At 39.2% G+C, this 24,619-nt stretch overlaps 1 protein-coding gene across 2 annotated transcripts in view; it reads left to right on the top strand.

Annotated features, from left to right (window-relative positions):
• Positions 1–24,619, top strand: part of CERS6 (ceramide synthase 6) — a 95,625-nt gene that overhangs the window by 31,117 nt on the left and 39,889 nt on the right. For both annotated transcript variants that reach the window (XM_026040868.1, XM_026040149.1), the window contains exons 2-4: positions 888–993; positions 3,382–3,512; positions 18,397–18,454. In XM_026040868.1, coding sequence (XP_025896653.1) covers positions 888–993; positions 3,382–3,512; positions 18,397–18,454 — 295 coding nt within the window. The remainder of the gene's footprint in view (positions 1–887; positions 994–3,381; positions 3,513–18,396; positions 18,455–24,619) is intronic.

Below are 24,619 nucleotides of genomic sequence, written 5' to 3'. Positions count from 1 at the left end.
TCTAGTCTTGCTGAGTTCAATACAAAACTTAGTTTTGAAATACCTGGTTCATAGGGCCATGAACAAGTGTGCGTGGCTGGCAGTGGCAAAGAGGCTGGCACTTGTGGTGCTCTTGCCATCCCGTGGGGTATGTCTGTGTCCTCTGAATGCGAGTCCTTCATAAGCTTTGTAGCTTTTGTAGAGATCGGAGAGCTAGACTCAATATTACATATAGTTTAATTTTTAATGGATAGAAGGGATGCCTTTGTGTGGAAGCTATATAATTAGTCTCTAAAATATATCAGACTTTTATAACTGGGGTGAAATTATTGATCGGTGTTTGGATCTGTCAGATTTATGCTTTTAGGAAGAAAGTATTTCACAAGCGAAGGTTTTTAGGTATGGCTCCACATCATTTGAGTTATATGGATGTTTACAAAATTATATTGAGTTGGCAGCTTCGGTAGTTAAAGACTCTGAATTTCCACTGTTCGAATGCATTCTTCAGGCAATAACAGCTCAGGAAACTGACTTATGAAAGAGGTTTTATTTGGAAGAGATTTATTTTACGCTTCTCACCTGTGCAAGATGCCCTAATGCAACTTATTGCATTCGATGGTACTTTCTAGGAGGCGTTCCTCTCATGCTTTTGTTACATGCTTTTTTGCACAACATAAAAGATTCTCTATTTCATGTGTTCTGTGGAAATCTCTTCATCCTTCAAAGCAGTGTTACTTAGCCTATGATGTAATTGCCTGTATGAGCTTGCTTTTGGACTGTTAGGCTAATGATTGTTTTTGTTGGCAGGGTTATAGTGTTTGTACATTTACTGCATGACACTAGTTGATAATGAAGTAAATAACTGAAAGATTTTACCATTTTTTTTTTCTCTCCACTCTTTCTTTTAGGTTCATTGCTAAACCATGTGCCTTAGGCCTTAAAGTCCAAGCCAATGGACCACAGAAAGCTCAGCCCAATGCTATTCTGGAGAAAGTTTTCACAGCCATTACAAAGGTACTTGCATAAGATACTTACCTTCTAAAATGGGACATAGATTTATTTTGTTCAGACCTATCTGCTAAATACTGTGCTGCATTTCCACAGCTCAAATCAGAATGCATGTATGTCAAGATTGTGGTTGGCATGCTAACCTGGGCAGTTGCACATCGTTCATGATGTCTTCTGTAATATTTTAATCAAAAAAGCTGTTATAGAAACACCTCATAGGTGTCTCATGGCCACTCACTTTTTTTATTCCCTCCTTTAGATATTTCATCAAAATCATTGTTTTGAACAAAGAACAAGTTGTAAGATTGGCCTTGCTATATTTTCTGTGAAGCTTTCAAGCCATGTGAAGGGAAGCTGCTTGAATGCAGGGCACTGGTGGTTTTCTGGCATTCTAGCTTCTTGTATTGTGGTGAATGCCATTGGAAATAGAGATGAAAAGCTGGAAAATGGGCATTTTGACTGAATGGTGTCTTAGAGCTCGCAGGTTTTTCTGCAGAAAATGACAATTTTTCCCTGCTGCCTGTGTCTCAGTCTCTTCAAGTTTCACTTTTTGAGACCATAAACTAAACCTTTACAGTTTCATCCTGACAGGACTTGTGAGGCAGCTGGTGCTTCCCCATAGCACTGAGCAGGGAGAGTAGGACAATGATCATGGGTCCTTCTGCTGCTCTTAAAGATCTCAGCAGGCAGCATCTCTGGCACAAAGGCCTGCTGAGGCCTGAATGCTGCAGCCATTGCTCCTTCCCACCTCAAATTCAGGCAGCAGCTGAACACACCACAATAATGGCACATTAGCCTAGACTTGTGGAGGTGTTTTAGAATCACAGAGAGCAAAATTAGTTTCAGGAACAGTGCAATATGCCACAGACGGTGCTCTCTTACATGTCTATCGAGGGCAGCTTTAGTGTTTGCCTTCTGCCCTCTTCCTGGTGATCCTGATCTCCCCCTGACTCGGCTGGAGAAAGAATGAGGATTTTTCTCTCCTTGTGGAATTTGCTAGTCCCATGTAAAGTGTATCTGAAGTCTCTAACTCCTGTGAGTCATGTCATGAGTTAGCCCCAACCACAGCAAGGAGGGGAATGGGGAGAACTCCAAGAGAAAGTAGACACTTTCTTGCTGGAGTTATCTGCACTGTTTGGTATGCATTCCCAAAAGAAACTGGCCAGTTTAGCTAGCGACTGTATTTTGAGTCATATGCAACAATTTTGTCTAAGTTAAGCTCCCATTAGCTACACCAGTTATTTATCTAAAGTCAATGAGGGTGACTTTTCTTCATTTTTCTTTGAAAAACAAATGACTACTTTGATAAACTAAAAGTCTTTTCATGGAAAGAAAAGGGAAATACTTTCCCCTTTTTCTATCTGATGATTTTCCCTTCCTTTCCTGTCTTCTTCCCTGGAGACTGATATATTGTGCTTCAGCCTGAAGAAGATTTTTACTGTAAAATTATTATTCCATAGACACTTAGGAGGTTATAAAAAGAAAACTTAGAGCAATGTCTTTATTGTGGCAACTATCTCAGTCACTAAATCTAACTGGTTTACAGAAATCAAGCTAAACCTCCAGAAAATGGGTCCAAGCCAAGGATGTTTTCTGTTTCTTTGAAAAATGCAAGGGGTATAAATAGCTAAATAATGGTCGTGCAATATTGTATATGCAGAACTACTGTGTGATTGGAAACGTGTCCTGTACCACTCTTCTCTGTCCAGTGCTCAAACTAAGGCTTTTACTATAGCTCTGCAATAATTTGCAGAGTACTGCTGCTCTCAGGGAATGAGAGTTCCACATTCACTGCTCTTGAGAATAATTCTGTGTAGCTAATTTTACAGGAAAAAAAGAAAGTCAGTCTTTCTGTTGCCAAGGTGATTTTCCTTTTGAAGTTGTCACTTTGTTTAATAACCTCATCCTGTAACATTAACATGCAGAAACATGGGATATATCATCTTCTTTCCGTGTCAGTCAAACAATCTTCACTACTGTATCTGTCAATAGGACAAAAATACCTACGCAGGAGGATGGAACAGAAAGCACCCGTGTGGGGAGGTTGTAAGCCCTATCGCTTGAGATATGTATAGCATTTAATCCCTACTTGTCACTACTTTTCAAGTTTCATGCAAATTTTGTTATTTGTTATGCCATGTAAGTGTCTTATTAGCATTAGCTTGTCATACAGTATTGCAACTTATGTACTCCTTATATGTTAATAGTAATCACTCTATACATATTTCGATATGGGTTATTCAGCAGTTTTCTGTGAAAACCACTTTATTTCTTTGTAACTGTGTCTGACAGGCAACTGTAGAGTTGTAGCAAACCTTTACTGTGGTTCTAAACTTAAAGTGGACTTGCTTTAACTGGAGAAATAAAGAATTTTTGTCGTTCTTTGTTCTGTAGCATCCAGATGAGAAGAGGCTGGAAGGTCTCTCCAAGCAGCTGGACTGGGATGTACGCAGTATTCAGCGCTGGTTTCGGCAAAGACGCAACCAGGAAAAGCCCAGTACCCTTACGAAGTTCTGTGAGAGCATGTAAGGATTTGCATTCTTTTTTTGAGTGGTTTTAGCCCTGTGTCCTCATCAGTTTTTCCCTTTGTTCCTAACAGGTATTTTTGTGTTTTGATTTAAAAAAAAAAGGTAGAAACTGGTAGAAAAACATTTTTAATCCTTTTATCCTGAAGAATTCAAAATGTAATTTCATGTGCTTTCAATGATGAAAAACTTCTAGAAATCAAGTGTTTGTGATCCTAATGAGGGTACAAGCTTGATACTTTGAGGAAAAATAACCTGAAATAACAGTGGGAAACTATCTATACATCATAATTTTCAACTGTACAATTTAAGAGACATCTGAAATGGAAGAGCAAAGATAAAAGCCAGCTGGGTCAGTTATTAAATCTCTTCTCTATTTTTCTCCTAGGTTTGTTCCTTTTAATAGCTCTTTTCCTTGGTTGCACTTTATTCTGAGAAGCTAAAACACTTGCACTTTCTTTAGAAAGTTATTTTTCACCTGCTATGATTAACTTCCACGAAATCTTTCTCTGCACCCAGATGATTTTAAAACTTCATATTTACATGTATACTTTTTCTAGTTAAGCTCTATATGAATTACATTCACATGCCAACTGGATTAATACATTAATACTTAATTTGCATTGAAGAAGAGCATGGAAAATTTGATCTACTTAATATTTTAACATGTTTTTCTTAAATGGGAATGGGTAGATATCAAGTTCATAGCAAAACAAAAATAGCTTTTTTTTCTTCCCCCTGCTTCTGAAAGATCCATTAAATTAAGAAATTAAGACTCAGCTCTCTAGTATAGCTGTAATGTTGTTCCTTTGCTGTGTCATTTTTTATATTTTTATTGATTCTTAATAATTACTGAATGCTTTCATTAAGAAATTGCAAGTAAAGAAATCCCAAAGACAGTGTGGAGCAGCAGATACATATTTTATGATATACTGTTGCATCATTCATACAGATTTTCTGAGTATGTTTCATACTTGCTCTTTGTATAGGCCCCCTAAGTACTTCCTTAAATGTTATGGTCCTGTAGAGCCATACAGAATGGCCAATAATCTAATGTGGAGTAAATAATATATTTAGGCAGTTTTTCTAAGCCAAGCTACAGAAAAAACATTATTCCAGTAGCAATTGATATTTATATTCAACTAAGGACTGAATAGGGGCATAATTAGCAGTGTTACAGCTAAGCATATTGTTCTTTTGGCACGGAGAATTAGAGTATGCTTTTTATATTAAAGCCAGATAAATTGTCTAAATGTAATTGTCCTTCAATAAAGAGAGAAACTTGATTTCAGCACTCTTAATTCCTTTCCTTGGTATTTACAGCTAAAATCAACTCTAATATTTAATAAAGCCAGGGAGGTTTAGATTATGGATAAACCCAGTCTTCCTGTTGTTAGCAGCTGGAGATTTTGGGGCTACTTGCTATTTTGGATATCAGGAAAGAACAACAATTTTAATGAATTCTCTACAATGATGGTGGCTGTTAATGTGTGTGCTTGTCTGCTTAACTTGTCAGAAAGGCTATGGAATCAGGAGAAAGAATCTTGAGTGTTTAAATCTGGCATATTTTGGATGTGTCTCTGCTCTGGATGTCGGGTCAAAGATTTCCTTTCTTACATCAGTTTGCGCTGACCTGAGCTGGACTCTGAACTCCTTCCTGAGCTCCTGAGGGCCGTGCCAATTATGTCCCTTGCCGCGCTTAGCATGGAAAGCTGCGTGCAGAGGCCAGCTGGGGAAAAGCTCATCTCTGCCTGTAGTTCCCTCAGGGAAGATGTGTGTGCTGAGTTTGCCCATTGGAGGCATACATTATGGAAAACCTGGGTGGGTAAGAGCTGTGAACACAGATTAAAAAGTGGGGTCAAGCTGTAACAAATACGTGGTTAATCTATCCTGGCAGATTTAAGTGCTTGCTTCACTCAGAGAGCATCATTGGACATGACTGCAGTGTGTGCTTAGTGGTAATGGTAATGCTGCAGCTCCAAAAAGAAGCGAGGTGACACAGTTAAGTGGCTGTTCAGATCCTCTCTGCTCTTGGTTCTCAGAGATCAGTGGGAACTGCCTCTGAGCTCCGGATGTCCTGGCTGCTGCAGGAACATGTTACTGTGCTGCTGTGTGTGCATTGAGTCAAAGCCACCCTGCAGTGCAGCGTTTGCCACCAGCCATCCCTGGCATGAATTTTGGATACAGCTGCTGACAGTTGAAATGGCACTGGAAAGTCAGGGATATCCTCCCTGTGCCTGTTAAAGGGTTATCTAGTTAAGTTCATGTTCATCTACTTTGGAGCACTAAGTGCAGTGCTTCAGTTCAGTATTTTTGGAATAAAAACAATGCAACAGAACCCAGAGCAAACATGGAACTGCATAAAAAAGTCCCAAATTAAAAAAAAAACAAACAATTCATTTTACTTCCAGCAAAGTGTTCCTGAGGTCCAGAATGTTTTCCATGATGCCGAAGAGAAGGTGGCTCTTCAGGAAGGGATGTAAACTAGTTAAAGTCGTCATGTTTTTCTTACCAAATGGATAGTTAGGTTATCATATAAGGTAGATGAGTTTCAATAAGATAAAAGCTGAGAGTGAACCTCAGCAACTAGTTTACTTGATTGGGATGAATGACACCCAGGATCTAGGTTCAAACAAACCACGATATTGACGTAATCACTGTAGTCCTCTCGTCACAGATTTCTCTGCTCTTTCCTTAGTCTTCTCTTAAACAGAATGAAAAGAAACTTTTTTTTCCCCCCAAATGGAATAATTCCTTTCCTGCCAAACTTCATCAGATGCCTGGGGATTAGCAGGTGGTGATTGCATGGATAAAAACAAAATAGTGATAAAACTCTCTTGTCTGTAGACACTGCCAGTAAAACAGGCTTTTGGTGGAAAAATGTTTTTTTGGAGACCTTAACCAATAATCACCCAAGAAAGCTTTTTTTCCACCTGATAATCAGAGTTTGGTAGCCGTTAATAGGGAGATCATTAATAGTGAGACTTCATTGGTATCATGTACCAGCCTAATGTTTCAGATGCTGTGCTAGTATCTATACCAAACATGAAAGAGATGATATCAAGTATTGACTCATGATCTAGTGTTATTAAAAAAGACAATAAATAGGATGTCGGGGGCTTTTTTTTGGTTTTAAACTGGCAAGTAGATGTATTGTTTCTTAATAATTATTTTGGCTACAAAGTTGGCTTTAGCGACAAGATTTTTTTTGTCCACGCTAGGAAGAGCATCAACCCAATATAGTCTCAGAATCTAATGCTAAGGTATACGTAGACGCTTGCCTTGGCTGCTAAAAGGGCGAGTTTGTGCATAACTTCTCTTCTGCCTTTTTCTTTCACTGTGGAAATTTTGGCGGTTATGGTATTTTCCTCATGTGGCAGATTGTGCATCCATAAAGGAGAAGAGAAAGAGGTAAATTGTATTTTGTACTGCCATGTATTTCTGCTTTTATTTCTTTCCTCTCTATCCCCATGGCCTGACCTGGAGGAAGGACATTCTTTCCCCTTAATAAGGGTAGAGTAAAGATGTTGTGCTCTGCTTCTTAAGTATGAAGCATGTGAGAAAACACAGAAAGGGCATTACCTTGGATCTTTGTGGAAGCTGCCATTGTTTCTGTGTTACTCATGGAGAGCACCTGCAGTGCTATATAAGCATAAATATTGTTTCCACGGAGGTCTTATCAATCCATTTATAGACAGGTGACATTTATCGGACCAAATGTTCTAGAACTCTCTCCCAGTACAGGCCTTTGAGCAGAAATGCATTTTAAAAAATCAGTGTCTGGAGATTAATTTGAAACCAATGAACTGTCCCCAAAAATGTTTCAGGGAGGTATATTGCCTATGAAAATGGTGGAATGGAAAATCTGGACGTGAAATAAACTAGGAAAGAAACTGAAAGTGAGAATACGAAGAAGATCCCAATCTTGACCTGAAATGACTTCGGGAGAACAGTGACATTTCCCATTGCCAGGTAGATATTAGGACCCAAGAATTTGTTGGTTAATGTATTTAAGCCCAGTAGTCTATGCTTCACAAGTACTGATTTGCTGCTGGACTGGGCTCCCATCTGTGGTGATACTGCTCCTTTCTGCCAAAAGGGAATGAGGATGCTATCAAAAGGATAATTTATTCCAGGGTCTGCTCCAGACAGGTGATAGAGATACAGAGTGGCTTTTCAAGCCAGGACAGTCTTATTTGAGCATGGCTAGTGCTGCCACATTTTGTCCTAAGGCAAGCAACAGATGCTTGGTGTCAGGCTATAAAAATGCCATTCTGGCAACTAGCAGTACAGCCCTCTCCATTTTTGAGAAACATTAATGTTTCCTGGAGCGGGTAAAAAGGAGGGTAAGGTAACAGAAGATCCTGTGTTTTGGAGCTATGAGCAAGTTTCCAATGGATATAAAGGAGAGCCTAGGCACAAGCTAGCCAGGATTTTGGCCCTGAGCACTGTGGATATGAACAAATCCAAATTAGTCGGTCTCTTGCAATCGTAAATTTTACAAAATGTTTGGGAGAGGATCAACATGGCAAATGCTGCAGATTTAAGGTAGTGTAAGGCAGGGAGCAATGACAAAGGAAGTTAGTCAGTCAGAGCAGCCTTTGACAGGAATAGAACTGGCCTGGTCAGGCCTGTGGAGTGAGGCTGTCTGCTGAACTCCCCAGTGCAGTGTTGTGGTGAGCAGACTGAACTCTTCCACTGCTAGTTTTAACTAAAAGAATAACATGAAAAATATAGTGAGGATGGTATAGGAGAAGGAAAAGAATGGAGATGGTCAAGTTGGCACAAGGGATGAAGGAATCTTCATATAAGGAACCTAGAGGAAGGAGAACAGCAGAAATTGCCTATCTCATAGTGCAAGAATCAGGAGATATTCAATGAAAATACATATATTCAAATCTGAATATTCAAAATAGTTTTTTATACCATAATTAGGGTATATAATATATACCACTTATTATACCAATGGTATAATTATGGTATATCTTATACTAATATATACCAAGATATAACAATTATAACAATATGTTATACCATAAGAAACAGGAGTTTCCAATTTCTTTCATAAAAGTTATTGTCCTCCTGGGGCAGTAATTCATAATTAACTTGCATTAAAGAGAGAGTTGTGTTTGCTTGGACAACTAAAGTATCAGTATTGTGGTGACAAACAGATGATATCCATAATTTTCTTAGAAACTTATTGTGAAGACTAATCTTTCTCCTGCTGTATGGTATCATATGTGTTAAAATGGGAATAGTGAGAGGGGGATCAAAAGATCCATGAAAGCAAGCAGCAATCATGGAATGAAGGATGAAGAAGGGAGTAAGCTGAGGTGCTGGCAGAGTCAAATTTCTGAGCAATGTGGAGAGAGAACATGCAGTTTCCCAGGGAGATGTGAAGGGAGTTGGTACCTATGAAATTATTTTAGAGCAGGAAAGATGTGACCCTCAAGGGGAGAAAGGATTGATTATAACTAGGCAGTAAGGGTGCTGAGGTGAGTCATGGAGGCCAGAAAGATTGCTTTAATTAAAGTCATGTAGCAAGAGGCAACCAAAGTGTAGAAAGTGGCAAATATAATCTTGAAATTGGTATCTACAATACGCAGGTAAGGTTCTGCTATTTTATTAATTATAGCATTAATTTATGCTGTAAATTTATAATTTACTGGGATGAATGCACTCAAGGACCTATTACTGTTTTAATAGAGTATTACATCTAATAGCCTCCCTGAGGGGGGACAGAGAGATGTGGCCTCTGTATAAGCCCCAGTATAAGCTAAAAGAGAATGGAGGCAACCCTGCTGAGACTGGTGTTCCAGGAAAACTAATAGTTCATAACTCCATGTCTTTTTGCATACCAAGACAGAAGTCCTGCTCTGTCTTACATCAGGGCAAGGTGTTTTTCCTTGAACAGCACTGCAGAGCCCGGTAAATTTCTCATTCCTTTGTCTAATATCAGGGCATGCCAACTTGAATTTGTTTCTCTCTAAGCTGTATATTAAGCCAGTGCAGGAGATATTCTTTCATATGGAGTCATTCACTGATGGCTTCCCTGCTTAAAGAAAAAAAAAAAAAAAAGATTAAGACTGTACTTGTTGCCTTGAGTTACATGAAATATAGGAATTTGTAGCCTGAGACCCTGGACACATGAATAAGTTAATGGTGGCATAACAAGCAGTTTTGATTTTAAAGTCATGAGTGCACAGTGAAGCCTTGGAGGGCAGTTTTAACTCTGCCCTAACATTTGATCTCGGATAAATGGCGACTAATCATTATGCACATGCTGCCTTTCTAAATCCCAGCTTGCTCAGCACTCCCACTTCCAAATGCACAGCCTGTGCCATTACACCCGGCTGCTGTGCTGTGACTAGCTGGGGGTTTATGCCTCCAGTTTTGCCTATTTGAGCACCTGTATTTTCAGGCTGTGGACTATTTCCATTTCTTTGGTGGCAAGGCTGGCTTAAGCAGCTTGATTGCACATTCTTCTGCACTTTTGTTGTGTGCTTTTGTGCTGATGCCTTCTCGCTGGCCTGTTGCTTCCTTGCCCAGGCTGACTTGGTCTGCAGGTTAGCAGCGTGTGTCGGTATCGCTTCTGTGTGACACAGTAACAGCCCCTCCCATCATCTCTTCTGCCCTTGACCTTCACATTTGCCAGGCACTGTGCCAGGAAGCTGGCTGTACGGCTGCAGCACAGGATCCTTGTTGGGCTAATAACACAGACTGCTTTTCAGTCAAGTAAATTTTCTGATGTGGATCATAACATGATCACATAAACAGGCTGGAATAGTGTTGCTTGTCGCTGGGCCAGGACGTTTGTATGTATGTGAGCAACGGGGAGGAAAAATAGAGAGGGCATGAGTAGGACTCCCATCAAATGGGAAAGCTTACTGTGGAGCAGCAGGGGGAGAAGGAAAGGAATTGCAGCAGAAAACCCAGCCCGGTGGGAGGGCTTGGAAGCCGGCCGGGCTGAGCCATGGGGCTCTTGGCGCATCTCTGCCTGCTCGCAGCTCTACACAGGTGCCAAATGCTTAGGTTAACTGCTGAGAGAAATTATTTTCTGTTGAACAGCTGATTCACGATATATGTTCATGCCCTTTATAGAAAGATTTCTTGTAATAATTTCTCAATTTTGATTAGTAAAATATTGGGTCAGGCTCTACTGTTGTTACCTTGCTGTCCCACAGCACTGGAAAGTGGAATGGTCTGAGAAACGGGAGGGTAGGTAATTTATAACTGCTTATAACTTACAAGTGCTTATACAACTCCTTAGTTGTTGCTAAAGAGATTCTAATTCTCTCTGAGTATGAGAGAAGGATGTTTTGATGAAAGTGTGAAGCAGACCCCTGAATAGAGCAATGTTAAGAGTTTCTCCTTTCCTACCTTATTCGCTGTGCTCAAGTGTGGATCCAGTTTATGGACTTTGGGTTTTCTTCTCCCCTCCCTCCACCCCAGCTGGCATCAGGAAGTCTCTATGCCCAAATACTGGCTTGGGAGAATTAAAGCATTGGTTTGGAATCACCAAAACCTCTCTTCTAGCTGCTCTACTGGAACAGTCAAGCAGAGATGTCTATGCTGTGTCCTAAAATTCTGTTCACCATATTTTTAGATTATGCTGTAAGCACTTTTCACATTTTACGAAATTCCCTTCTTTCTCTCACTTGGATTACTTAAAACTTTGAATTCCCTGCTCATTCCCTCCATGACACAGTTTTTAACACAATTAATAAATGTAAATTAACTCATCTGCTGCTTCTGCCAAGACACCATCACTTAACATTATCATTGCCCATTAAACAAGGTTGTTATAAATTAACTAGATTTCCATTCTCTGGTGGTTTGTGTTTGCTCATCATTATTTTATGTTATGGAAATTAAATAGTTCTTCCCTAAGTTCTAGTTAATGTGAACACTTTTTCAGAAATGCAGCCACAACAGAGTAATTAAAGGCAGCAAAGGGAAAGCTGTAAAGGCTGCACTAGCAGTTTGCTTCTTACCATTACTGCACCATGAGGAGCCTGGCTCTTGGTTGTGGAAGAGGGTGAATGTTATCAGTCAGTCTCAGCTTTACATGAAATTGCCACATGTTGCAGGCAATGGGCTTGGAAGTGAAAGGACAGAGAGACAGACACGAGACTGTCCGAAAGAGCTGTAGGGGCTGCACAGCCAAGGGCACAAGGGCTCTGCCCGGGCTGCTGCAGGCTTCGGGACAGCTCGTGGGGCACTCACAGGGCTTGAAAGCACTCTGTGGTTTGGGGGAGGTGACTGAGATTTCAGTAAAGGCGACTTCTCTCCCTTAACTTCAACTCGCGTGTTCTGTTTGAAGCTTTTTTCCTGTCCTTGTTAATGTGTTTGTCTTTTAATATTGATTTTGCCTATGTAGTGGATTTCACATACCAGTCTATCTTGTTTCTGTATTACTATTATACTGCATTTAAAAATATTTTATTGCTGCCAAAGTTTAAGGGCAGGAGGTAATTTTTCTTAGCTGTAACTTTGTAATAATAACACCGTTCTTGCTCAATAGTAATAGCAAATATAACCGCTATTAATGGTGGATCTGTCGACTACTGCTATTAATGGTGGTTGACAGATCTTTTTCATCTGTGAGGTTGGATTTAAAAGTAAAACAGCTGAGCGGAAGCAGAAGACAACAAAAACACTTATTTTTTTTCTTACTCTCCTTCACAACTTATTCTGCTCTCTTCATTGCATTTCTATATTTACCGAGACTCTAATAATTTTGAAACACATCACAAACATTTATTCCTGAAGAATTATTGTCAGATTCAGAGTAGATTCTCCGTTCTTACAAATGATAATGTGTTTTTGGCTCTTCAGCAAATATAGATATCCACCACAAAGTTCTGCTCTTATTTCATTTTAAAAAAGAAAGATATTGAAAGAGGTCAACCCTAATTTGTAAGGTCGTCTGTATTCTGTTTGTTCTTGCTGTCCTCAGAGTTGTTAGCCAACCCTCATGCTTAGAACTGGTTTGCCAGCTTTATGTAAAGCTGCACAGATTTGGTCCTACTGGAGTTCTGTTAATGATACTTCTTATGCTTAATTATTTAAGTACTTCTAAATTAATGAATTTGGTGGATGTTTCCTGGCTTCTCAAGTTTTGTTCTCTTGCTGTTGTGAGGACAGCATTTGCATGAAAAGTGTTGCAAAAATTTCCTGGTAATGTTTCTACAGTGGGCTTAGAGTATTGAAGGATAAGGTAGATAATATATATAAATACATATATGTGTTTGTTTATATCTGTATAATTATTTTTAGAGAGAAAAAAATCTGTTTTTTTGTTTTGTTGTGTTTTTTCCTGAAGCTGTAATGCAACAAATCCTACCTAGAAGGTAGGGAAAGGGGAAAGTATAGAAGATTGTAAATAAACTCACTTCTCCAAAAGGCACAGGGGAAAATAAAATGAAGGGCAAAGCAAGGTTTGAGTGAACCGTCTACAAGCTTTGTTTATCCTCCTATCTCAGCTGTGACAACACCGTTAGACAGCAAGGTTTATTATCTGAAATAGAGGAGAATGTGAAGAAATGGGAAATCCTCCCCAAGGGACTGATTTATTAAGCTCATAACATCAAGGCCACGTGCCTGCTATGTGCACGCTTGGTGTGTGCTGTGCAGTGCTGAGTATGCTGCAGTGCTGGGCAGTTTCCTTAGCGAAACTGAGGAGCAGCTCTTCTATTTAATTACTCCCAAAGCAATTAGCAGAAGTGAGGGCTCAACATATGCATTAGTGGTCTAAAAGCACTTGCAAGGCAAATGATTTCATGCTACAGTAAAGTAACCTTCAGTGTAAGAAAATGGATAAAAACTGAAGTGGTTCTTAGGAAGTTGATTACCTCTCACAATGTTGCCTTCTTATATATAATGGCCATTGTGGCGAGGACAGCAATACTAGGTGAAAAGCAGGTGCTCTTTGAAAGATTTGTAGTTGTTTTTTTCCTCTAGAACTAGAACAGAGCGCTGGAAAGAGGGGCAGTTGGTGACTGGGAGATTACAAGTAAGGAAGGAGAGCAGAGATCCAGGTTCCAGAGACCAGTTCTCATTCAAAGGCTTGTGTGGCTTCTGCCCGCAGCATGTGGCTAAGAACTTAGCTAGTTCATTCCAAGGAAGGGCGCATGGCATCCGTGGCTGGGCACTCTGTGCACCTTCCCATGTTTTTCAGATGATATATTGCCCTGCCTTAGGGCAAGACTGGGGGATGCTCATGGGTCTCTAAGGCCTTATCAAAGGTTTTTTTTCAGGTTGCCCTTTTAGCAATCAAATAGAACAGTCGCATAACTATTAAAAGCTATTAAACAGAGGCTACATAACCCAGGGGGAATTACCAGTACACCTATTAAACTGTGAATCTTTTCTGGTCTAATTATATAAACATACTTTGTTATTTATAAAATTGCATCACTTGAAAATTCATTACTTTTTTTTCGTGCACTACTGAATTTTGCTCTGAATAATTTCAGAGCTCCATTTTGAGCATACAGATTTAGGACAGTGCTGATCTCAAGTGGTGCTGTAATATTAAATATTAAATAACTGTTTCAAACTCCAGCCAAGAGAAAAATCAGAAGACAGCCAAATCCTAAGCCATAAAATTTAAGAGGAAAGCAATGAAGATTTTTCAATTTATTGTATTGGCTATTTTGTACATGTTGGAGAACAGTGAGATATCTACTACTATATCCTGCTTCCAGACCAGAAGAAATAACTTCTGCTTAACCGTAGCGCAGGAATTTGCGCATCATATTGTATCTGCCAGGCTTTGCACGAATGTAGAAATGCAGCAAATTATCATTAAAGATAAAGCAGGCAGCAGGGTTTGGGTGCCCGGGCATGGCACCCTCGGGACCTGCGCAGACACGACACGACCCCGGCACCCCAGCTGCTGCACGTGGAGCCTGCCTCTATTCACACCTTGGGAGTGAGGAAAAAAAGAAAGGGAATACTGCAGAGGGAGAGAGGCCTTGTACCTCTCCAGCCTTACATATTATTTACTCATGCTCCACCATGCACTTATAAGCTCTTCGGTGTATTTTAACTTACAGTTGTCAACCTAAGGTCCTTTTGCTGAGAGGGTGTCCCTGCTGAGCACTCTCGGCTGCACAGCGAGTGCATGGGCAGGAGGGCGTCTTACTGACACACGTCAAGCTCTGCAAAGTGCATCTGTGTGGAGCTGTTGTCATTCATTTCTCAAACAATGTGTTTTTATTAGCTGAGGCTTAATTTCATAGTTTTTGGAACAAAATTTTGGAGTGAAATTTTAAGGCCACGATTTAACAGTGTGGTAATGTGACCATTGTTATGGATATGCCCGAAGTCAGTATACTGACTACTAAGTGTTAAAAGTTGGATGGACATTTAAATGTTTTTTGCTGAATTGGGCATGTTGAGATAGATAAATTGGCAGAGGCTCTCCAGCTTGTCTGACTTAATGTTTTGCATCATGCTGGAGCATCTTTGGAATTCCATTAGTTACCTGAAGCTGAAAAGGTTGAGAGGTTAAGAAATTTGGGCTGAACTCTGGATCGAGAAGGCACAGGTTGAACAGGAGCAGTCAGATCTGTTGCTGTACTTGTGCACTGCTTTAGAGCATTCCTTTGAAAGGGAAGATTTCCTGTTATTAGCGAGTGACTTTTTAGTTTGGCCCTTCTATGTAGTGTGTCATGTCTATATTTGAAACACAACAGCCAGCCTGATATGCCCCCAGATGCGCACATCAGGATGTGCCTGAGAGGCCTCGTGTCAGCCGGCTGGAGCTCACTCGTTCTGGGCCCAAGCAGACCACACACAAGCCAGTTCAGATGGGAAGCCTTGTAGGCAGCTTGGTGCAGAGCTGACATGAAGCTGATGAATCTTCTGGAGAGTGAACAGACAGAGTCTTCCAGAACACTTGCTCCTTGAGTGGTTTCATCGCGATTTAAATTAACCTAAGGTTTCTTTCGAGCAGTGCACTTTATTGAGCGTATTTGGATCATTCAAATTTTATGTCTCTGTACAACAGACTGATAGTGTTTCGTGTCTGACGGCCAGAGCTAATTGTCACAAAGCAGAGCAGCTTCAGCTCGCTCCTCTTTTCAATTAAATGAATTGAGGTGGAAGTTGCACAGAATGGGCTGCTTCTACCACAGTGTTTTGCTGGATGAGCAAATATAGCTGGCAGGGAGGGGGCAGCAGACAAAAGATATCATAAGACAAATCTTGCCTTGCTTTGTGACTGATAAACCCTTCAGGAGGTTGGGGGAAGGCGTTGGGGGAGACGTGATTTTCTACATTTTTTCCGAAGTCTGGGCATTTGTTGTTTCTGCTAGGTTACTGAGTAAGTGTGGAAGTTGAAGGGAAGTTAGTTCTGCTCATAGACCAATAAAGCGTTAACATTGTTTTAGATAATTGATTGATTAGATTAATTAGATAATTTAGATTACTACCCTATAGGTAACCAGTCAGACAAGGGACTACTAATTCAGTTCTTGGTGTGCTTCAGAGACGGTGTGATCTGGATGTGACCTTGTGTAAAAGGTTATAGGTAAATTTGCAGTTAAATTACTGATAGCAGCTACAGATAGACTCCTGTCTTTTCTGACTCTAAAGCTGAAGCTGCTGATGAGAATAAATGGCCCTTAATTTTGTCCATTTGTTGTACATCTATTTCATCAGACTATAATGTCTTGTAAATGCCACTCGTTTATTGTATAAACGATCTTAACAGTTGATTTGGTTTAATGGAGATTTTATCATGCTCAGTGTACATAATTCATATGCAACAAGCCTCTAGTTACATTATTGTCATTTTTTTCCTAGGTTTAGAAAGTTACAAATGAAGTATCTCCAGATGTGAAGTTCATTGCTTTTAGGTGTATAATTTGTAGTTAATGTATAATATGTGTTGTACATGGTTACTTAGCTAGTTGCACAAGATGTATGCACTTACTGAATAATAATATATGCTTAATTTTCTCTCAGATCTTCTTGAATTCATCCGTTTCACACAGGACTGTTGAAGTTTCACTGTTAATTACATCAATAAACCACTTTCTAGGGGCAAAATAACATGGTAAACAGCTCAAATTTCTCTGCATGAAGTTGAGATTCCAACCTAGGTATTGAACCAGGCAGGATTTCCCTTTCAAGACCACAAAAAAAAGGTGTCTGCCTGATGCAGAGCAATGGGGAAGCCCTTTCCAGCATTGCTGCTACCAGAGCTAGCAGATTAATGACAACAGGATGTTGGAGGACAATTCAGACCTTCCTTCTTTATAAATTTATCACAGTCTCATAAATCCAGAAGTTAATTTAATAGCTTTTTGTGGATGTCATTCATCTAGAATGAGATGGTTTCTATTTTTGTTGTTTTCTATTGACACTACACTTTGATCAGCTATGACTCCTTAGAAAAACCAGTTCTAAGACTTTTTAATGCTCAGCCCAGGTAGACTCATTGGGGAAGGTTGAGAAAAGGAGGAAAAAAGATAAATAGTATATTTTATTATATATTTCTGTGTGTATGCCATCTTTGTAGAAAAAGAGGAAAGAAGATAAATAGTATATTTTATTATGTATTTCTGTATGTATATCATCTTCGTAGCATTTGAGCAACTGGAGCCTGTGGCAGGCCTGGCATGGCTGGCAGCTTTTGGCTCCAACATTTTTTGTGAATCTCTAAGGAATTGTCCTGTGAGGCAATCTGTATTTTTACCATAGGCAGTAGCTTTGGGCACAACTAGAATGTTATACTGGAAAACCTGTATTTTCCAGTCCGATGTGTTTCAGGATAGGGTTTTTCAATTTTCTGAGATCATAGCTGAACCAAATACTACAAACAATCTCCTTCAGAAAATTCTGCTGATGGCAATTCCTGGGTTACACCATCTAAAATGTAACTTCTAACATATTTCAAATACTTATGAATGCTTCTGAACTCCTCTGTGGGTGCTGTATCACTCAGCAGAAGTTTAAAACATCCTCAGCTGTGTTATGAATTTTGCCTGAAAGATGTGGAATAAAAATGATATTGAAGAGAATTTAAAAACAAGAAAGCTTTGTGAGGATTTGGTTTAACTACTTACACTGTATGAGTCAATGTAGGGCAGTGCCAATGCTCAAAGTGAAGTGCTAAAGCTGCCATGCAGAGCTGGCTCCCTGTGATGCTTTTCCTTACAAAAGCCCTTTTTTCGATATACAGCACTCAGGCACTGCCCACTGAAAGCTTCATTAACTTTCTAGTTATCGTTGTCCTGTGAGGAAGTCAGGCCATACAGAAGCACTGCAGTAGGTTTTTCTTTTCCTCTAATTGCTCAGCAACTTTAAAGTTTTAAACAGGAAATCAAAGATTTTTGCAGACAAATAGTTTAACACTCCTCACTCAGGTAGTAGGCCATACAAAGGAAGTACCAAGTAAGCAAGTGAAATCCCAAGCACCTCTCGAACACAGAGACAGAGTAACCAGGGAGCTGGGAAGCACAAGATACATGTTTAAACAAGTGTTTTCCATCCTGGGACTGGTGATGACTGTCTTGGCCTCTTTTCCTCAAGACCGATGACCAAGTAGCAAGTGAACTTCCCTGCAGTAAGGATGCTAAGTATCCTCTACCTTCTACAGTCTTGATAATTTGCATGAAACTCTCAGGAGCTTAATTATCCTTAACTTTTTTTTTCCTGTCATTTTATATTGAAACTAGATGTATTTTCTCAGAGATAATGGCAAGTGGGGAAAAGATGAGCACAACAAAAGCCTTAGAAAACCAGACCAAACATTTACTTCAGTATCTGTTAATGCGAGCAGTGTGTGTTGGCTTGGCAGTGTTATAAGGGATCGTATGTTAAACTGCACAGCATGGGAGCTTGGTATCTTAATCTATTGTACCTTTTGCAGGTGGCGATTTACATTTTACCTTTATATATTCACCTATGGAGTTCGGTTCCTGAAAAAGGTAGGTGCTTCTCTTAATTGCATTATACTTTCATATACAGCACAGACATAAAAGGATTATTCACTAAAAATGAAAATTAAAATTTAATTTATCTTCATAAAATGAGTTGCCACTGGCGTTGGAAGGGAGTATAAGTGCTTGTTGATATTTAATGGAGAAAAAAATCATTGATATAGCAATAGGGCTAGTTTGTTATATTACATTTTGCTAAAGGCATCAGGCTGGTAGTTAAGCTTATGAAAATGTTCATCTTAGTTTATTTATGATTCTTACCCAAATGCCTTTTACAAAAGTTGCCTTTTAGTAACCAGTAGAATCTCTTCTTAGTGCTAAAGCTATTTTTTGTTAGTTCTTTGTCTCGTGTACTGTGGAAAGAAATTTCTATGGAGTTTTCTATTCATGTTGTCTTTCTGGCACTTTGAAACAGAGAGGGGTATGGATAATTCTTAATGCCCTGGCCTAGGTCTGTTAACTCTAGCATGGTAAGTAATGAGCAATAACATGGACTAACAATGCAAGTCAGTTCTATAATGTGGCTGTTGCCAGGGAATGTTTAGTGGAATTCTGAGATTTGGATTAGGGGAATGCGTGAAGGTCTTAGTGTGTTCATGTAGTTTTGCCGTCTTCATTTTGAACAAAAGCTTGACAGGAAGAAATAAATTCTAAGCATGTGAGTGCTTCATAACTAAAAGTAGCTATTTAAAAGGAAAAAGAGAGAGAGAACGTCGTCTGAGCTCAGCCAAGCTGCAGAGTGGGCAACTTCTCCCTGTCTTCTTCTACGCTTGGACATTGTATGTGATTCATCTGTTAACACCGTGCTGTTTTCTGCCCTTGGTCTCATTGGTGTCTGTGGCATGAAATCTGAAAATAATATTACTGTTGGGCTATTAGGTGAGTGCTGCCACTGTGCTAAACACTCCACTCTATGGTTGGTTGGCTGTGGCTTACTAGGATGTTGTGGCTCAGTTCAGGAGAATCCACTACTTGAAATCAAACTCTTCTTGCTGATTTTGATAGTAAGAGTAGCTGGGCTATAGTGGAATAAGAAAGAAAAGATTTTTTTTTTTCTGTTCTGCCTGTAATGCTTCTAGCTTATAACGCAAATAAATGATAGTATGTGAAACAGAGTCTTTCAGCTAATACTAGAATTCTGGGAAATAGAATGATACATTTGTCTTGTGGGAAAACCTGACTTAGGTAATCAACCTTTGCTTTGTTTGTATGAGTGTTAAAATATATGATAACTTTTTTTTTTCTTATATATAGAAATCGCTTGAGGTCTTAAAAACAAAGTGATTTATCCTGTGAAGGGAGTAACAGTGAATTGGATTAGATTCCTGAAAAACTGTGAATCTGGGCATTTGTGAAGACTGAAAAGAGTACAGTAGAGGCATGTTTCACTGCGAGCCAGTTCCAAAGAGTGAGTTGCTGTTCAGAGTGCAGGGCGTCTTCCTCCCGGTTCAGCACATCCCTGCTGCTTGGGGAGGGCTGCCTCCCGTAACGCAGGCGTTCGCTTTGTTTAAATGGTGGTGGTGGTTATATTTGCAGCAAAAGAACTGTGGCAGTGTTTATAGTTGCACTGTCTTCCTAATATAACTACAAGAAAATACAGGATTTCTGCTGTTAATCAGAACTGGCCTTTTCTGGGTCTACTTAAGAGGCAGATCTAGGTTTTTCAAAGAGTAAAAATCAGACCCCAAAATCTAGGATGAGACACTTTTAGACATCTAGCTATAATGCTTTCAGCTGCACTGTGGTACCAAAGTGACTAATCCATTTTTTCTGCTTGTCCTATTTTTTTTATTGGAAGAATTATGCAAAGAAACACTAAACCTTTCTTTAGAAAGCTAGAGAATAAAGCCAGTTGAGCACAGCAAACTCTTAAAATTTTGAAAGAAAGATCATCTCTTCAGAAAACCCTTCTTTTTTTTTTTTTTTTTTTTTTTTTGTAAAAGTGAAAGGTGTGAAGTTCCTATCTTCCAAAGCTACCAGACCAAGCAGATAGAATTTCTTCAACTGCTCCTAAGTGACCTATTCTCTTTAATCCCATTTTTTTTTTTTCCTTCCTTGTAGACAAAAGTTCACATCATATTCAGCATTGCCTTGCTGTGCTATTGGTGCAGTAGAGATCTGTATCATTTCAAATAAGTCTCCTGCAATCATCCCATAGGGACCTGGTCCAGAAGACTGAGAAGGGAGAGTGGCCCTGGAGGCAGTGGTGATCCAGGAGGTCACACATTGAGTGACGTTGCGTGAATCAGCCTCTTCTTTACAAGCTGCGCTGCTGATGGCATATCCCACAGCCAGCTGCTTTGATTACTTCCTCTTTTCTCATGGCAGAAACAATAAAAATGTACCTTCTGACAGTAGCTGCAGGTGACTTTTAACTGCAGGATGCAGATAAAAGGTTGGTATGGCTTACAAATATTTGCAGTATAAATGAAATGAATACCCCTTGCAAGGGTTACAGTGAAGTGAGAGAATTAAGTGTTTATGTCTTCTGTAAGGGAGTGAAGCCAAGTATTGAATCACACCTACAAAATGTCTTTGAATATGCATACATGAGACTAGAAGACTTTCCTAAAAATTTTATTATTTATTACTGTTTAATTATTGTATAAGACAGTCCTCCCTTTCCCAGCTCCTGCACGTCCTCAGCCTTTCCTTTAAGTTTCCTTCACATCAAAATAACAAGTAAATGAGTATTGTGGAGCTGCAAGGTTTTAAGTTTATTAGAGGTTTTGCTGATCTTGTCTGTCACCAGAGAAGTAACTAGTGACATTTAATGTCAAAGCATTTCAAAGATGAATTTTTATCATTATTCTAAAGTGACAAACGTCTTCAACTTTCTGAGGGAAAAAAAAAGAAAAGAAAAGCTTAATGTCCTCTTACAGTTTCAATTCTAGCTATCTTATATTACCAAATGATAGAGTAGTGATATCCAAGAGGAAGTTGCTTTCTTTCTTGAGGTCTCCAAATCAGAACTTTCTGTGCCCTGAAAATGAAGGGCTGACTTTCCTGATAATGAATATATAACAGGCATTGAGATACTGATGAGGTTTATCTTCCCCTCCCTGTGCCCCATAATGTTGTGTTTCAGAGCAGGCCTTGGCACTAGGAACATGCTGTGCTCCCTCCCCAACACAGCTGAGCACAGGGGTGTAGAGCTGTCCCTCGTCATCCGCAGCGCTGTGGCTCGGGTACTGAATAGGTGAACTATTCCTATATATATATACACCTACTACAGTTACAATTTGAAATTACCTCTGTCACTTCTGTGGTACTTTATAAGAGGAGATGAATACAAATGTAGTTCAGAATTACAGCCAGTTCATTTTCTCCCTCAAATATTATTATTTTCAAGGGCATATTTGGTGATGAAAATTATTCTAGAGGAGGAATTGGACCAAGACACCAACATTCAAAGAGAAGCTTTCTTTCATTGCTCATGGCCCATTCCATTAGGCATCACTTCCAATGGCAGCTTTAAATGATTTGTGGCTAAAGATTGAGTGGCCAAATGCAAACCTTTTCATCCAGAATATTTGCCTTTCCAAATATTTCTCTATGCCATGGAAATGCCTCACTTGCACTGTCCTTGGCAAAGTGACAAATTCTGGATGTGATTATCCCTTCTCAATTTTCAAGCTTCAGAAGGAGGTGTTTATCAAACCTAGCTATGTTTTGACAATACAGAGTGAAGCCAATCCTTTTACCTAATTGCTTCATTGAGTCACCTGAAGTGAAAGCTCAATTAAAATTTCTATGTATTTCTTTTAAAGGATTCTTGCCATAGAGTAAATGTTTACTTGGATTGCTTCTTTTAAAAAAAAAATTGGCTCTTTGACACATTTTTCATAATTTGCATTTTTTTTTTAAAAAAAAATACCTTAAAAAAATTGTCCTTTTTAATCTAGGTGATGAAAATCTACTACAAAACCAATGTTCTTCCAAGGGTTGTGCCAGAGCCATACTTGTACTGGAAAATCATTATCTTTGTAGATGATTCATAGTGCTAGATACTAACTTAGAAGAGTTATGACCAGGTTCTTCTGTGATGTGATTACATTGCTAGGGTGTTTGCCTTCAAATGTCATCATCAGTGTGAAGTACAATTATGAAATAATGATACAGCCCTAGGTGTTCGCAGGAGGTGGCGTAGTGTTCTGTGTGCCCAGAAGAGTGCTCAGGTAGTAAATGTACTGCAGCATTCTTCATGATTTTATAAATCACTGAAATTTGAAGCATAAAGCATAAAAGCGAAGATATCTTAATTTTATTTCCACTCTGATCTTGTATCAGCAATTTTTTTGACTGCGGCTGAGATTTTTTAGCTTGTTACTACCATTTGTTCAGTCTGCATGTCTGTTAACATTCCCTTGCAGAATATCACACCAGTAATGATGCCAAGAAAACATGAAGTTCCAGTAACATTAAACTGTTTTACTTATCGCTAACATAGGAAGATGATAAAGCTTTTTGCTTCAACAGTGTTCACAATGAAATCAATGGCAGATTGCTTCATTATTTTTTAAAGGTCTGATTGTATGCCCATTGCCAGTAGCTTCAGTGATGAAGAAGCAATAAAGAATTCAGGATTTTCTTATTTTGTGTAGCTTGGTCCTTGGTGTTAGGCTGTATCTGTATAATCCTTGGTGTTAGGCTGTATCTATAATTCTGTAGAATTAAAAATCTTAAAAACATAGAGAAATAAAGCTTCTCCAGAGGGAGATGACATTTGCTGACTTTTGCATTCATTTTCTTTCCATCTGTTGCCCCTGAGAATTGCAAACTTGCAGAAGATCATGAATTCCCCTCAGTTTGGGAGTCTTGGGAAGACTGCATTGAGATTAGGGAATCTGAAGTTGCGTATGATTGCATCCTCCTAGAAAAAGGACCATCTGCTTTGATGAATGAATCACTTTTTCTCAAATTCTTTCTTGAAGAAGAGCAGATGATATGAGGATGCTGAGGCTATGTTAAAAAACAGCAGGTGTAACAAACTTTGATATTTCTGCAGTTGATGGAGTGGCAGATTTTTATCTTCATTCCTAGGGAGCAGTCCCTGTTCAACAGAACTGTTTGGCCGAATTTGTTAGCTGTTTAATAGCAAAAGCTAGTGGTGCAAATATATTTCAGAAAAGCAGGAAAGCCATACTGGAGTGTAAATTTGACCACCCAAACCTATTCAGGCCGCATAAGTATCTGAAAGATAGCTGGAGAGATGTAGCCTGTTGTCTTTCCAGTGTAGCATGAAAAACCCAAGCAGTATTTCCGGTTTCTTCTGTTATGATAGTTGTGCTTCTTTTTGAAACTTTAGGATGCTGCAGAAGAAGAGAAGGAACACTTGTCGTGTGTGAGTTAACTGTGGTGTTTGCCCCCTCCCATGTGATGCAGTGTCCATCAGTGTCCTGCAGCTTCTGTGCACACATGAAGAGGGTCTGGAGGATGCTCCATTTCTGTCCTTAGCTGACTTGGCTCTGTGATTTACCTTTTTTTTTTTTTTTTTGAATAGAATAACAGCAGCGGTATGTGCAGATGTGACACTCTTGGTAGATGAGGATAATGTGTGTTGATGCCATTTTGGATTGTTTACGTTCAAGAATTTTGAAGCCTAAAATCAGACCACCTGCATTTAAAATGTGTCAAATGTGTCATTTCACATTGCAGTGACTGTGAAGTATTTGACAGTGGTTTTGTAATATAATTCTGCATGTTTTGACTGTGGAGAATGTTAATCTCTAAAGAAGTAAATAGGTTAGTGATACTCACAGGTGAAGAATAAACATGTTGATAGAAGTGTTGTTTTTGGAGTAATAAGGCGTTTCTGTGATGAAGATTCCTGCAGGAAGCAAGTCAAAGCTGGGATGCAGCAGTTTAGCTGCATCCAATTTAGCTGGAGTGGAGTCCCATTTGCCATTTTGGTTTTTGTATTTTTCATCTATTGATCTTTCTCTTAATTTTTCAGCTATTCATGTATAGAACCCTCATACAGTAGCTTCGCTGTATGCTGTATCTTGCTTTTATTTTATCTTCAGTTTTCTTCATGTGAATACAATGTCTATTCTGAATTTGATCAAATGTTTAGATGTCATCAACTATGTCTCCTTTAAAAAAAAAAGTGGGGGGGAAGAAAGAAATTGAAAAGAAGATGTTAAATATAAC

This window comes from Nothoprocta perdicaria, unplaced genomic scaffold, assembly GCF_003342845.1.
Source record: "Nothoprocta perdicaria isolate Ctin4 unplaced genomic scaffold, notPer1 scaffold_0, whole genome shotgun sequence".
In the NCBI taxonomy this organism is placed as follows: Eukaryota; Metazoa; Chordata; class Aves; order Tinamiformes; family Tinamidae; genus Nothoprocta; species Nothoprocta perdicaria.
This window is presented reverse-complemented; position numbering and strand designations above follow the sequence as displayed.